Source organism: Theobroma umbraticum, unplaced genomic scaffold (assembly GCF_002168275.2).
Source record: "Theobroma umbraticum cultivar Fairchild unplaced genomic scaffold, ASM216827v3 scaffold_67.0, whole genome shotgun sequence".
NCBI classification, from domain to species: domain Eukaryota; kingdom Viridiplantae; phylum Streptophyta; class Magnoliopsida; order Malvales; family Malvaceae; genus Theobroma; species Theobroma umbraticum.
In genome coordinates, this window is record NW_018397262.1 from 451,813 (window position 1) to 468,634 (window position 16,822).

The window sequence follows — 16,822 nt, forward strand, 5'->3', positions numbered from 1 at the left end:
CTTTCCTTTCGACTACATAAAACTTAAGGGCAGAATGTTGAGAAGATAAGAAAGCTGGGGTTGATTGCTGTAGGTCTTTTGATCCTATTCGAATGTCAGGTTTTAAATTGAAATCTTTTTCCTAGTTAAGTAAGAATGAGCTTTGGGTGCAATACGGGGAGTCTTGTTCGCCTCTAAGGATCATTGAACTGTCTTTTGATATTTATCATAACAAATGCAAGAAAGTGTATTAAGATTTACATTTCTTGCAAAGAAAGTAACGAAATTGATGCAAATATATCATTCACATTAACGAAATAATTTTTACGATACTCGCATGTTATTGGTTGGGTAGCTCTTGACTACCTCGACAATATTTGTTTTGAAATTGAAATCATAATTCGGTGCATGATTATTACTTAAAGAAGACATGGATGTTTTCTTTGGAGAATATAATCAAACACCAAATAAAGAGATAGAAATAAATATATTTTCATCTTTAAACATCAATATATGACAACATATCAAACTTAAATATTACAAAATAAGTCAATACGAACAAGTAAAAATTTATCCTTGAATCTTATTCCGAATAAAAACTTCACACTTAGTTAAATTTCGAACAATCTCGTCCATTATAGTTTTAATGAGAGTTTTACACCAATGAAAAGATGAATAAATTCTAATACTATTTGTTACAGTGAAAACTCATCTCATCCTTACGGATGTGAATACATAACATATACACATCTTTGGAGATTTAATATAAGAAAAAGATCAATTAAAGAAAGCTATTGCTAATGGTTATATAAAATAACAAATGAGGATACATAAACTTTGAGGTAAAATGGGGATCATTCTATTAGATTGGGTTCAATTATACATTTGAATTCGATTTACATGCTTAGATTTGCGGTCATCAATTTTACAATTTTCAACTTTACTTTTACTAACTTGATCCTTCATTTTTACTCGATATCTTTTACCGCGTCCTGCATCACAATCAAGGCAAGAGAAATCGTAACTATATCAGATGATAAACACATGAAAAATTGAAGACTGCAGAACAAGATTCGATCCAAATGCCAACAACCACACCACCAATCCAAACAATGCCCAACACTATCTGGAATTGCAATGAAGTTGCTAGATCAATTATGAAAGCATAATGCTCGAAAAAACTCTTCTATTCCATTCAATCAAGTCTCTTTATTTTTTATTTTGAGGTTAAATAAGCTCTTATTATTAAGAGTTGACTAATTATACTTAATCAAAATGTCACTATATCATTTTTTGTCCATGTGTGGCTGACGTGGAGAGCAAAAAAATCACATAGTCATGTCATTATATCACATCAACATGCCACATTATCTTTTATTATCACATGTCAACATGTTACATCAGTGTCATGTGACATATAATAACAAGTGACATTTTAATTATCAACAACTAGTCAATCATTAGGCAAAAGAACTTATTTGACTGAAATTAAAACATAAAGACTTGATTGAATGTAATAAAAGAACAAAAACTTATTTGAATTTTACTGAATAGTTTAGAAGCTTCTTTTAAGTATTATACCTATTACGAACATATGCGAATGCAATACATAAATCCTCAAACTAAGTGCTGTGAGACAAGTAGGGCCACAGCAAAAGGCTAAACAAACTAAATTACCTTTGCAAGCTGCGTCACATAAGCTGCCGCTATCGCAGTGGCCAACAGCCCAAGTCCAAGTGTTAATATACCATTTCCTCCAAATGCAAAATCTGATTCTTCTTGCTGAAAATTTTCCCAATGGAGAAAAAAAAATAATTAATCATATGAAACATAGCTCAGGCAATTGCAAGATACTCTTCATGTATCTGATATTGATTAGTTTCAGATTATTGCTTAGTAGATGTGTTGAGCAGTATACAACTATTCCAGTTGCTCTACTGAAGAACTCCATGAACGAGAATACCTAATTCCTGGCTGAAAACTGTTTCAACTTGTTCTAAAAAAATTGATATTCTTCCTTGAAGCTTAGGCAGACAAAGAAACCAATACTTCTAATGACCTAGGAAAGAACCATTATATGCTAGGAAGCAGCAAAGTTAGGCTTTAGTATTAGTAGTAGTTATCATTTGGGTCAGGCAACTTAGTTAAGATAATTATAACAAAGGATACATTTGTGCATGTGAACGTTATGTCAATAATGTTAAGAGGGTAACACAAGAAGCATGAGAAATTAAAAAGAAAAAGAAAAAGCATGTGCTTGGACTCAGATCAAAGATGCTGCACCTCTGGAAAAGGCTGTTGGTCTCAAATTCTTATGAAAAGGAAGGGCTGTTCTGAATGGTTTGATGTCTTGGATGGGACTGTACAGGATGACTTCTGTATATGGACGTAGTCGGGTGCTTTTGTATGAGGGGAGCAGAATATTTATACAGGGTATAGGCGAAATGCCATACTTCTGATCATTTTGGTGTCCCCTTATGGCTTATAAAAAAAAAAGTGCTTGGACCCAGATAAGGAGTTTTGAAGTTAAATGACTAAATGCTGATCATGGAGAATTTTAGATAATTCAAAAGCAATACAAAATTAAAGATAAATGAAAAACTTACAATAATTGCTCGGCCAAATGCACCAGCACTGACATAAGCCCATGTTCCTGGAAGCATCCCTAACCAACTGCATGACAATTATTGGTTCAATTTGAATACAAATGTTGAAAGCAAAGTTAAAAGAGTCTCTCCGATAACATTTAAACATCACACCAACATCAAGAGTAAGAAGACCTTATTATCTCAAAAAAGAACAAAGCATGAGGTCATGACAATTGGAAGAAGAAGCAAACCTTCCCAACACATATGGCACAAACTTTACAGATGTCAATCCATAGAGATAATTCCCCAGTGAAAATGGGAGCAAAGGGCTCAATCGAAGGAGGGTCACTACTCTGAAGCCATTTTCTCCAATTGCTTTGTCAATTGCAAGGAACTTTTTGTTCCCTTCAACCAGTTTAAGAATACGCTCACGAGCAAAATATCTAGCAATTAGAAAGGCAACACTTGCTGCCACCTAAAAATGTTAAAGTATATTAATGAGAAAATTTCGGTGCACACAATTGTCATTCTAAGCTCTTTTATGTTTGGAAAAGAATATACTCACTGTTCCACTGATAGAGACTATAATGGTGCCAATAACAGAGCCAAAAAGAAGACCAGCTGACATAGTCAATGGAATGGCAGGAATTGCAAGGACCTACAACACAATAAAAAAGACAACAGTGCTTTTAGCAAAGATACAGAAGCATACCGGTCTTAAACATTTGGACAGAAAGCATATATTCCACTGAGAACTTTTCCAGCTATTGGGTAGTTTGAACAATATGGAAGGTATAGAAGTTCAGAAAGAATAGCCCATGACAGCAGAGAGGCAAAAAAAGAAAAGATTTCATTTGAAAACCATGCACATATCAGGGGATAATATGACTCTTAAGCAAGAAAAGTGAAACATCCGAATTTTCAAGTTTATTACTTCTGATGAGACATGAACCCATCATTAGCTTGCATGAAAATCTAGAAAACAAAGTAACAAAGCCATGGGCTTGAAATAGAACTGAATGAAAGAAGCAAAGCACAAAAACTCAAGAAAGAAAACAGATGCTTACTTCCAACCCTGCATAAACTGCTACAAACAAAGCATATCCAGCAGGGCCATAACCTGTTCATTGAAAGAAATATATAGCATTAAAATGACAGAGTCTGTACTTAAAAGGGGAAAAAAAAGCAAACATGAAATTCCCAATTAACAGCACATTGTACTAGTCAATCTGAAATTACTTCCAGAAAAGGCTAAATCAAATTATAAGACTTTGTCAGCACAATATGCCAATCAAAGAATTTCCCACAATGCAGAGAAACATCAAAGTCAAAAACAAATATGTTTTAGCATCACATGAATTAAAGTGTTAAAGTTTCATTTCTGGGTAGCAACTACATGTAAAAATATAATCATCTTTACTCATTACTAAACCACTTGGTCAAGAAGACAAGTCTCTCCATTGTAGGGAAAAATGAACTTTATCCCCTGCAAGCAACTGTTGAAAAACCAAAAATATTTCTTTTCTTGATTACTGTAATCTAGGTCACCCCAAAACCACTTAGTGCACTATAAGTAGAGAAGGTCAACACATAAACAAGTGATTCAATAAAGATAAAACAGCAAATGTCCTTCCGTCAGGAATAGAGAGAAGATTTGCAGGACTAGGCATAGCAAGGGGCCAAAGCCTTATGTTGACAACATTCTGTAAACCAACGAAACAAGTACACACATAAGAGAAAAGAAAAGAAAATAAAACCAAAAGATAATTTCTGTTTTTGGTTGAAGTTGTCTGAAGATGGGCGAAGAGGAAAGGATGAGGTTACTTGTAAGAGACTTGATCCTAAGCTATTTCAGCAATGCCAAGTATATTCTTTCTGTCGCATCATCCTAAACTTAAAGGAAATTCCTTTAATGAAACCCCAAATTTAATACCAAATCAATCAGAAAACCTAAAACTCCAAGCTAAAGCATACTATATTCGCAAATGTACATGAAACCTTAATTCGTTGTCTAATTATCAAAATAAAAGAATCCAATTTCCAATACTAAATGAATAAAGAATCACCATTTCACATAAAATAACCCTATTAATAAAAGCAAGACAAAATTCAACTGAATTCTGAAAAAAGGTCTGAAATTCGTTTAGAAATTACCTTCAATGAAAGTGGAAAACTGGTTAAGGAAGGCATTGATCTGGTCCTTGTAGATAAACCCAACAGTACCTAATCCACCAACAACACCAAAAAGTAAAACTCCAGCCAAAAGGGTGCCTTTAAGTGCAGAGCCCCCTTCAATCCCTCCTTCACCATTACCATCAGCATCAGAATCCACTTTGACCTTCTCATCATCATCACCTTTGGGGTTGAGGAACCACCTCAGACTCTGTGGAGCACTAGGCGGACTCTTCTGAAGAGACTGCTGCTTCTTTGTTTGCCTGAGGGAAGAACATGGCTTGAGATAATGGAAACGCTTGTTGGGTCTAAAGCTATAGAGAAAAGAGTTGGAAGAAGAACAAGAAGAAGGAGAGGAATGGCAATTATAAGTGATTGGAAGAGAAGAGGAGGAAGAAGAAGACGACAGGCATGGTGGCCCTAAGGTAAGGAGGGTGCGCATTTTAAGGAGAGAGTGAGGGCGTAGGATAACAGGAAACACAACGCAACCCAACACAAGTAGCTGCTTCCTTAAGCTGCTGCCGTTGCTGTTGGTGTTGCTGTGGAGAGACTGCCATGCATTCTTGGAGTTGTGGTCGTTTGTGGGCGTAGCTTTTTCGGTGTCCAGGGGTTATTCGGTTGATAAGAAAAGGTGTGGCTCATTGGGTTATGTACTTCCTTTCTGCCTCACATTGTGCCACGTCTTTCTGCTTAACAGGAAATTGTTTTGAGCCATTCTTTTCCACATTTTCTTCTTTGCTATGCATTTGTTTTTACCTTTAATTTATCTTATAATGGTAGATGATGCAACATGCTAATATTAATGTAACCGATTAATATAGGGTTGTTATCTTATATTTTTTAGGATAAAATATTTTTATTTTTTAAATTTAGATGAAAATTATATAAAAATTTATTAATTTTTAAAATAAATACTCTATTTTAAAAAATAATTTTTCTTCAATTCTGATAATCAATTGTTAATATTTCTATAAACTTGATAATGTGATAAGAGTAAAAAGATAATTTTATTTTTAATTAATTTTATATTTATTATTATATAATTTAATTATTTTTTATAAATTAAAAAAAATTTCTCATTTGGGAGCACCATGCTCTCATTTCTTGGTGAGTTGGGAGCACTAATCGATGCTCTCTATTTTTTTATTTTTTAAAATATATTAATAATTTTTTAAATTAATAAAGAAAAAAAAGTATTTTAGTTTGTTCAAAATTTCCCATTAAAAGAAATTATGAGAAATAGTCTTCTTCATAAGGAGATTTCAAAAATGACCACCTATATAAAGTTATTTGTTTTTATCCAAAAATAAGCATAATTATACCAAAATGCCCTTAAAACATCTTGACAAATTAAGCTCCCAATATCTCCTTCCCGCCATAGAGAAAATAGAAATAAATGTTCAGCTATTTCAACTCACTCATCTCTTTCTCAGCTCTTTGAACTGTATCGACTATGTTAACTCTTTGTTGAGTACCATTGTTATCAGCTCTCTCAGCTCTCTGAACTATATCTGCTCTGTCAACTCTTTGTTGAGCACAATCATCATCGTGTTTTGGTCTATCTCTCAGCATCTGACCATATTGTGGTCGATAAACAGACCCTATAACAGAGATGACATCAAGATATATTATTGGGTTTATTACTGCAACATATTAATTTTTGAAACTTTTTGTATAAATTAGAACATGGATTAGAAACATTACCTAGAGTTATTACATGCCATGCATCTATAATGCACATAGCGTGTAAAAAATATATTGAAATAATATGTGTTAACACATGACATGTAACATTTTTACTGAACATGGCGTATGACAATTTTTGAATTTGCGTGTAACACTTTTGAACATGACGTGTAGCATTTTTTGAACTTACGCGTAATTTTTTTAACATGACGTGTAACATTTTTTAAATATGACGTGTAACATTTTTTGAACATGGCATGTAACAACATGACTGACAAATTTTAGAACACTGCATGTAATGTGTACAATGATTGACAAATTTTTTGTTTTCAAAATTTCAATAGGGTTCCAATTATGCGACTTATGATAAGACACGGTAGTTAGTGGGTGGATGGCATTTACAAGGGTGGTGAGTCACGAATGCGGGAGATTAGGAGTAATTTGTTGTTTCCGGGCTTGATGAAGCTAGTTGAAGATATTGTTAGGGTAAACTCAGAAATTCATGAATTGAGTTACATGCATTGGTCAGTACACCCAGAGACCTATCACACCTAATTATCTAGGACGATGAGGATGTTGCATTAATTCTGCTAGAACAGAGGAACGTTCTAGCTGTGTATGTCACCATTAAGGAACACCAAACAAATGTTATATCACATGAAGAAGTTGTACAACATGGTAATCAGCTCAATCAAAATGAGATTTATAATGCTTCACATATACCAAAACATTTAGTCCATAATCCACAACAATGGCAATAGATGTATGTACAAGAGTTTGTGCAACCCGGTAAACGCACAATATTCACAAAACAATTGGCTGCACAATTTTCGATCAACATGTGCATTGAACTAATTACTTGCTTTTATCCAATAAATGCAACGATCGAGTGAAACTGCAAAGGGTGTAATGCCATTTTCAAATAAGAATACGACACTTGAGGACAACATTGCGATGTCTGACGGTGACACAATGACGTTGGAGGGTGACATTGCGATGCTCAAGGATAATACTACATCTAATGAGGAATATGAGGATTTATTCCTTGTCGATGAAGATGGATTTGATGACAATTCAAATGATGGGCCTGATGAATGGCATGATGACAGTTTAGACAATGACTAGCTTTATGACAATTTGAAATAATGTTGAAGGTGAAACGGAACTTGTTAGAGGTGTTGATGTAGGAGATGTTCAATGTGATGAACCCATATACAATAACCTCATTGCTGGTGAGAACGGTATTCGTTCCCCTGAGACATTGCTCAATGACAGTTATCAGGAAAAGGAAAATACATGGATATCTTGTACATGGCTAATTTCAAGTGCAGAAAGGTTCTCCTTCCAAACAATTACCATAAGGAGTCAATATGTGCCGATGATCGCTTATTTAAAGGAAAAATGTTTTTCTAGAAGGCTGAGTTAAAACGAGCTTTGAACATATTGGCTCTAAAAGAGTAGTTTTCGATAAGAATAAAAAGGTCATGTGAAGGTCGTTTTGAGGTTGGTTACAAGAACAAGGCATGCAAGTTCAGCGTGCGTGCAATGAAGTTACTTGAAGGAGAATATTGGCAAGTTTAGATGTTCTACAAAGTACACACGTGTACTGTTGACGGTTTGCAAGGGCGATTTTGAATCGCGAGTGCGAAGATAATTGGTGAGCTTTTGTCACATAAGCTTCAGGCTAATGGAGTAGCATTGAAACCTAAAGACATAATTGTTGAGATGAGGGTTCAGTGGGGATTGCAATGCTTGTATGGTAAGGCCTATCAAGCGAAGGAATATGTGGAGAGGCTTGTTTTCGGTCCTTCGGAGTAGTCATTGCAATTACTACTCTCGTATTTTTATATGTTGAAATAAGAAAATCTCGACATAGTCACTGTAATGGCTACTGATGAGGCACAAAGATTCAAATATCATTTTTGATCATATGGGGCTTGTATTTGGGGGTTTAGAGATGTAATGCGTTCTACAATTGCAATTGATGTGACACATTTGAAAGGCAAGTTCAAGGGTATTCTGTTTGTCGTTGTATGCAAAGATGCGAATGAGTGTGTATATCCAGTTACATTTGGCATAGGCCATGTTGAGGACGAAGACTTGTGCACGTGATTTCTTAGCAAGTTGCATGATGCGATTGGTTGTCTTAAAAACACTATGTTCATTTCTAATCAACATCTCAGCATTAAGAAAGCAATCCAAAATGCATACCCAGAAGTACACCACGGTTAATACAGTTACCACTTGAAGAAAAACTTTAAAAACAAGTTCAAGTGTGATGACATTTCTATGATTTTCACCCTTACTCGAGCTTACTATAAGATTTTTTATTTCAACATACATATGAATAAGCTCAAGCAGATTCACGCAGAAGCACAATCTGACCGTATGAGAATAAGCCTTGAGAGATGGGCATGTGCACATTCACAGGCAAGGCGATACCAACTCATGACATCCAACATTGTGGAATGTGTTAACTCATGTTTGAAGTATGCAAGACGAATGCCAATCACTGTTTTGATCGAGTTCATTAAAGACATGTTCCAGTGTTGGTTCTATGATCGGTACGAGGAGGCCGTCAAGGTGACCATGCCCCTCAGCCTTTAGGTTGCCAAGCAGTTAAGCAAACGGTTCAATGATGTACATCTCTTGGTAGTTAAACCTATCAATCGAGTGGAGTTTGAAGTTAAAAACGAGAAAATGGATAGACTTGTAAACCTGTCTAGGAAAACGTGTTCATGTTTTGAGTTCCAAACAGATTTACTGCCATGAAGCCGTTGTAGTAATAAGGTCAGGATATTTTTAATTCTTATTTGAAGCCTAATTGACATAGCATTTACATTGTGCTTGAACATTGAGCTCATTGCATTTTTCAGTAAATGCAAATGTGAAGCCGTAAAATTTTACGTTGACTACTACAAAACAACCATTTTGGTGGAGGGTTATGTAGGGTCCATTCGTTTAGCAGGGCATCTTAGTGAGTGAGACATCCTTCTTCATGCGAAACAAATTGTTGTCTTGCCACCAAGTTGGCGAAGCCCAACGGGAAGACCTAAGAGGAAAAAGATTCCATCAGTTAGTGAAAGCAGTCGAGTACCAAAATGTTCACAATGCAAGAGGTACGGGCATAATAGATAGAATTGCTCATCCCCATTTGCAATTCCATATACAAATTTGGCACCATTTCCAAGTCAATTGGCGTCTCCATGATTGCGACGATCAAAAGCATGTTCAACTTACAAACAAACCGGTCACACACACAACACTTGTCCAATACGAAAGACAATGTCTGAAAACGTAGGGTGACTTGTAGATGAAGAAAGCTTGTCAGCCTAACTAAATGTGTGAGCCAAGTGCAATACCTTTCTCACAATTTCCTCTTGTAGTTTCTTACATTCATTTATATATTATGTTTGTTACTTTCCTCTGGTAGATGAGTCTTTATTTTTTTATTTATTTTGTAGATATATTATTTGATTATTCATTTCATTTTGTTCCTAGTTTTGATTAGTGAATAGACTTGCCAAGTCCCTATACTCTTCAAGTAGATTATTATTGATATGCTTATTAATAAGTTAAATATTTAAGTGTAAAAGATTTATGGTGCTAAAAAAATTATAAAAATATTTTTTACTTGATTATTTAATTCTAAAATTTGTAAATTAATTTATCTTTTTTGCGAAAGTCAAATAAGCAAAATATGTAGATTTAGTTTTTTCTTTTAAAAAAATGAAAAACAGGGATATCGAGTTAATGATGATTATAAAAGCAATTCCTCGTTCTGACTTGCTTAATTTGGACATGATAAACCTCTTATTGCAACCATAGAATCTGAGTTTCACCCTTCCAATTAGTTATTTATTTTTTATGTTTTTATTTTGTTTAATATTTTAAGTTATATATTTTAAGTTGAAATTGCCTAGATTAAAGACTGTATTTATAGTTAATAAAGTTAAATATAACTGTAAATATTTGTTTCATCTTATTTTATTAATAAATTTTTGGTAGATCCAAATTAATAATTTAAATTTAAATTTAGTAGAATTTGATTGTAGTATTTGAATTTAAATAAAATCGTTTTATAAAAATTTTTGAGTAGAGTTAAATAAAAGGTAAATTGGGTAAGAGTTGAATACTTTCAAATGAATATGTATTTGTAAATTGTGAAAGTTGTAACTATATGGTCAAAAGACCTGGACAGTCCATATACTCTCTCATTTTGTTCAATTTAGTCCTCTTACTCAAAATCGAAAGAATTTAGTCCTTTGGATTTGAGAATTTCTCCAATTTAGTCCCTCTTCCTAATGGCATCCATTTTCTCCATTTAGGGTGATGATGATAATGCTAACATGGCTCTGAAGTGGCAAACTTGGTTGACATGGCAATGTATGTGAAACTAGCCAAATGGTGTGGCATTGCCACGTCACATGATGAGATGACATGGCAATGCCACATCATTTTATCAGATTGGGCATGATAGTGCCACATGGCAATGTGATGTTGACTTGGCACTACCACGTGGCAGATAGCCAGTAAAAATTTTTTCGCCAAAAAAAAGGAAAGATTGAAGTGAAGAAAAATTTTTGGTATAGGGACTAATTTGAATAAAATTTCGATGTATGAGAATGAAAATGAACAAAAAAATATATTATGCTAATAAAAGAAATGCCACGTGGTAGTTTTGATCAGATAGTGTGGGGGTTGATATTTGGCTTTTAGTTTCCATTTCTCCTTGACTCTGATAATTATCCCTAAATAGTAGTTAAACCCTAAACCTGCCATTATCCTCATCGGATTCGTTAATCTTTGAAATTTTGACCAACTGAAATCGAGGGAGAATAAAAAATCAAGAGTGAAACCTAGCTTAAACACTAAATCAAGATTGAAACCTAGCCTAAAAACTGAACCTAAACCCTAAACCCAACCTAAGCACTAAATTGAGAGTGAAAAATTGAGAAACTTTGAAACAAAAAACCCACCTAAAAGCTTGAAACTTAGCCTAAAACAGACAAACCTTGGAAGATTCCAAGCTTGAAACTGACAAACCTTGAAGCTTAAAGGCTCTAATTCAAGGACACTTGAAAGTTGAAATCGAGAAAGCTGATGGGTGAGAGCCCGAGAGAAGGAAGAAAATCGAGAGAAGAAAGGGGAAAGGAAAAGGAAAAGCCTGTTGGTCTGGAAGAACAAGGTATGGATTCATTTTGTTGATGATAAATAGTATTAAGTTCTATTTTTAATGTTGACTAAGATTAGGTTTTGTTGTTTCATTTTTTATTGTTGCTGATGTATTTGTTTATAGTATTAGGTTGTGTTTTTAATGTATGCTGATTTGGCTTTGTTTTTTTAATTTGTTATTGTTGCTGGTGTATTAGATAAGACAAACAAAATATAGGAAAAAGAATGCACCAAGATACTCCTTAATTCAATTTCCAACTTTGGTAGATTAGATGACTTTATGTGGGTACTTTATGGTGGTTATGGCATATAAAGAGTATGATGTTGTTGGTAATAAATTATCTATTTCTCACACATGTTTGATAACAATATCTCAAAGTGTGTATAGAACATTAGAATATGACCCTCCAAACATACTAGTAAATGAAATTGACATGTGAAGATGTGATTGGAACAAAATTGATTGAATTCAGTAAATCAAATAATTTAGAATTCAAATTAACTAAGTTCTGTTCAATCGAGAAGAGTACAAAAACAATATAATATGGAGCCTCAATCATTTAGTTAATGTTCCTCATATGATTAATTAAGAAGACTTTTACTTAGTGTGATGTTTATAACACATGAGTTTTTTTTTTTAGACTTCATGTCACTTCTATGTGTAGTAATTGTTTGGATCTATTTACTTGTAACTTTTAATTGGCCATGCCTAAGTCTATATATTGTTGAGCTGTAGTATATTCTCGTGTCTATTATTTTGATTAATTTTTTTCTACCTTATTACTTAGCATTCTATTCTCCACACAGTTAATGGCACATATAATTTTAATGTTCAATTCATGGTCAGATACTATATTTGTATTTGTTTTAATGTATGCTAATTGAGTCTTTAAATTTTATCATGCAAATAACAATTGCTTTCAATTATGCTTTCATCATAGGGGGATCTTAGTTCATGAACTCAAGTTTGCATATAAGAGGAGGAAGAGGAAGATGGTTAATATATCGGATATCAATACCATATGTTATTGGACTCTATTACAGATGGTAAAAGCTTTAAAATATGATATAGGATTGATTAAAGGCTTATATTATAAAGATGGGAATGGTTTGAGAGCAATTTTAAATGATAAAAGTGTGAATGGTTTGTGCACATTACTTAAGGAGAATAGTTTTCTTTCTGTTTATATTGAGTATTGTTCAATTTTCTACTCACATAAGTGTACGTATCGCAAAGATAATATAGAGATGAGTATAATGTCGATTTCATAAGAATTGAATTAATCCTTATTGTTAATTACTAAAATTAACACACTTTAATTTTATGTAGACAATTAAAATTAAAAAGGAAAATTTAAATTTAATAAACTAAAAACTAAAACTAATATATCAACAAATTTTACTTCTAGTGATTAACAGACCTAAGATTATGATATCCCTCAATACTTCATCTGAATATTGTCTCTCTCTCTTAACTTAGTTAAATGGATTAAGTTGCTAACCTAGAGTCCTAAATTATTTACAAGTCTCTGTCTAGTTTTTTATAAATATATTTTTCCTAATTAATTTACTATATGCCTATGCAAATTATATTGAATAAAGATTCATTAAGTTTGTACTCTAATTTTGGTTATGTATGGCTTATAGGTGTATGTTTATCTTACATGCAAATTAAGTGTATTCGATCATACGTTGAGTGTATTGATTCTACGCTATTTTATTCAAAATCTACCTAAATCTCTTTCCTCAAGGTTTAACCTAAGTTTTCAATTCAATTTAATTGGTGGCCAATCAACTAGAAGTATTAAGAATAGAATGAAATATACAACTTAAATCTATCAAACATAAGTAAAAGAGAGATAAATAATTCAGACTAAATAATGAGTTCAATTATAATCTTAGATTAAAAACTCAACTCCCTATCAAGCCACACATCATCATTGAATAAAGTTTAAACATTAAGAACAAAACCAAGAAAATAAGAGAATAAAAGAAAAGATAGAAAAACTCAAGAGTTGTATTCTTGATTTCCAAGTCTCCTTGAATCCTTTAAATTCTTCTTAGCTTCAATGACTCTTGTAGCTTGGCTCTTAGCTGTTAATCTAGTGTTTCTTCGTTCTCCTCTTTTGAAAGGTTGTTTTTATAGGTTTTGAAGTTAGGTGAAGTTGGGTGAAGAAAGAAGCCAATTCCAATCAGACTATGTGGGTTGCAGCCTTGCCCAATTAATTAACAGAAATCGTAATGGCTCTAGGATTGCTACAGTGCATTAACTTTAACAAGATTGTTAACTACATTTCTGGCCAAAATGTACAAAATGATACATAAAATTGTAGATTTTTCTCTTATCTTTCCAATGGTCTAAGAATCACTTCATTTAGTGCTCTATAGAGAAAGTTATGGCCAAAATACCAAAATATATGCATTGAAAGTCTGCACCTTAAAATTGCTCTCCTTTTTCCATTAAAATTCTTTTTTCATCAAACACCTACAAAAATAGAAATAAATCAATAACAACCTATCTTAACTGCATTAACACCAAATTGATCATAAAATTAATTAAGATTAGATTGACTCACCTAAAATAACTAATTTAAAATAATTAAATAAAACTTATTAATTTTTATGCATTACTACAAGAATTATGCTAATTTATTATCAAAATTAAGCCCAAATAACTCTATATCATAGGGTTATCATTAAGTATGGGGAAAATACTCAACATGGTACTCCAATGCTTGAAGCACTCAATGAGGATGTGGAGTTTCTATCAACAAATAACAAACTTGGAGATGAAGAATGTTTAAATGAAGATGAAGAAGGTTTAAATGGAGATTATTTTGATACAACATGGTTAAGTGATGAAGAGGAGGATGAGTTGGCAATAGCTAGGGAGAAAATAAGAGAGTTTAAGGCTAGTAGAGATAGATTGTTGGCTATTGTATCAAAATAATTAGATGAGGAAGGGCCATCTAAATCAACAATTGTAGGTTCATCTAAAGCTACTATGGGCCAATTTAAAGCTACTGGTGGCGCATATGAAGTTGTTGGAGCCCCATTTAAAGTTGTTGGAGGCCTATTTAAAGCTGTTGGAGGCCCATCTGAAGTTGCTATAGGCCAATTTAAAGTTGGTGGCTTTTCTGAAGCTATTGGAAATGATGGAGGCTCGGTTGTTATACCATTAAGAGTAAAACATCATAGTGATTATATTGACTCTAGTGACCCAGCAAGTTACATTTCTACAAGCTCTATGTTTGAAGTTGATGTGGCACAAAGGGTCAAGACGAGTGGGTGGCTTTGTTCTTCAGATCAATCGATATTCAACTTCTTTGTGGGTTAATCTTTCAAGGATCCGGGACATTTCAAAGCTTGTTTTGTGTGAGTATAGTATGGCTAAACAATTTTCTTTCATTTTCAAAAATATTGACAAAGTCAGAGTTAAAGCTAAATGTGCTGAAATTGGTTATGAGTCGAAGATACTAGCCTTAAAGCATGGGAATGATGACTCCTTCAGAATGAAAACCTATCTTAGAACACATAATTGTCTACCTATGATTAAGAAAAAGAGAGTGACAGTAAGAGTTTTGGCTAATAAGTTGAAAGATGATATTATCAAGATGCCATTCCTGAGGGTAAGACAAATCAGAGTGTTGGTGGAAAAACAACTAGGTATGGCAATTGGTCTAACAAAGGCTAGAAGAGTCAAGTTGAGAGTAATGAAGGAAGTGCGAGATAATTATGTAGAGGAGTTTAGAAGATTAAGATAGTATGCTGATAATCTTTTAGAGACAAATAAAGGGTCAATAATTAAAATAGAGGTGGATAGGTCTGCACCAGATAAGGCAACAGTTTTTCATCAAATGTATATTTACTTTGGGGCATTGAAGAATAATTTTTTAAAAGGTTGCAGACTTATATTTGGATTGGATGGTTGCTTTTTGAAGGGTTTAGTGAAAGGACAGATTTTGGTTATTATAGGTCGAGATAGGAACAACCAAATGTTTTCCCTTGCATCGGCAGTGGTTAGTGGTGTCAAGAACAACGACCATTGGAAATGGTTTTTAGAGCTCTTATGTGCTGATTTGGGTGTCGAAGACTGAATGGGATAAACTATCATGAGCAACATGTAAAAGGTAATTTTTTAATAAAATAGTAAATAAGACTATTAAAATATTTTAAATACAATTTGATGTTGTTATGTACTGTATGTATGTTTTGTATCTTTTGTATGAATCTTTTAATAATCACTGGCTGGAAATTATGATATGAATTTATTGTTTAGCTTTTACATTGAAATAAATAAACATATGGTGCAAATTATCTAAGCATTCTTTTCCACCATGAAGATCATAAATTTCAGCTACTAAACTCATGCATAGGCTACCATCTGCGCATGATATTTCAAAACAGTATGTTGATTGATATTCTCATGAATATAGTATACTATTTGCACTTTTCTTCTATGGTATGATATTTAATTAAGATTGAAAAAGTTGTAAATAAGGCATGCAATAAATTAATCTTTATTGTATATCTTCTCATTATTTACCATATTTATTTTGTTGTTGTAAGGTATTTTAAGTGCTATTAGTGAGCTTCATCCCTTCGTTGAATAACAAATGTGTGTACGACACATCTACCTGAGGTAGGGGAAGAAGTTCAGAAATGAAGACTTAAAGTTTCAATTTCGACGCTGTGCTAGATTCCATATGGAATTGTTGAACACAAACCGTTAGAACTGTCCTTTTCAGCTATTCATTGACATTGCCATGATCATCCATTTCTTCCATCAACTCAGGGCCCAACAGCTTATCGTCTCCAACAGCGATGGTGCGTCTCCGCTTCATGGCACCAGTAGCTCTTTTCTCCTTCAAGTTTCTCTTTTGTTTCCTCGCACCTAAACCCCAATCCATTTGATCCTCCATGTGCCCTATTAGCACGTACTGATGGCCCTCAGATAAGGTGGCATCAATGCCCACAAAATACTCCCGTGTGGCCTCATCCGAGGTGGGTTCCAAGGTTTCAAGTGCCCACAACTGCAAAATAGGTATTGTGATTAAATTTTAGAGAAAATTATTATACAAATTCATAGCATAAATTAGTAGTTGTTCACTCACATGCTAAGATGACTCTAACTTCTCAACCACCTTGTAGAAGTCTTTTGGCTTCTGATTACATTACCATTTGCACAGACATGGGCAGACATTGTCCTTCAAAGGAGAAGG

The 16,822-nt window shown here is 33.5% G+C and overlaps 1 protein-coding gene and 1 non-coding gene across 2 annotated transcripts; one reads left to right on the top strand and one right to left on the bottom strand.

The window, feature by feature from the left end:
- Window positions 1-783: 783 nt before the first annotated feature.
- On the bottom strand, window positions 784-5,364 carry LOC110419440 (SNARE associated Golgi protein family). Its single transcript, XM_021432494.2, has 7 exons — window positions 4,722-5,364; window positions 3,635-3,687; window positions 3,133-3,225; window positions 2,819-3,042; window positions 2,586-2,652; window positions 1,657-1,761; window positions 784-971 (listed from the first exon to the last, which is right to left on the bottom strand). The coding sequence occupies exons 1-7, from the start codon at window positions 5,179-5,181 to the stop codon at window positions 948-950; spliced, it is 1,026 nt and encodes a 341-aa protein (XP_021288169.1). The 5' UTR covers window positions 5,182-5,364; the 3' UTR covers window positions 784-947.
- Window positions 5,365-10,172: 4,808 nt separating this feature from the next.
- On the top strand, window positions 10,173-10,265 carry LOC149526960 (small nucleolar RNA snoR8a). The gene has a single exon (XR_016351441.1). It is a non-coding gene; the product is annotated as a small nucleolar RNA snoR8a (small nucleolar RNA).
- The last annotated feature ends 6,557 nt before the right edge of the window (window positions 10,266-16,822 follow it).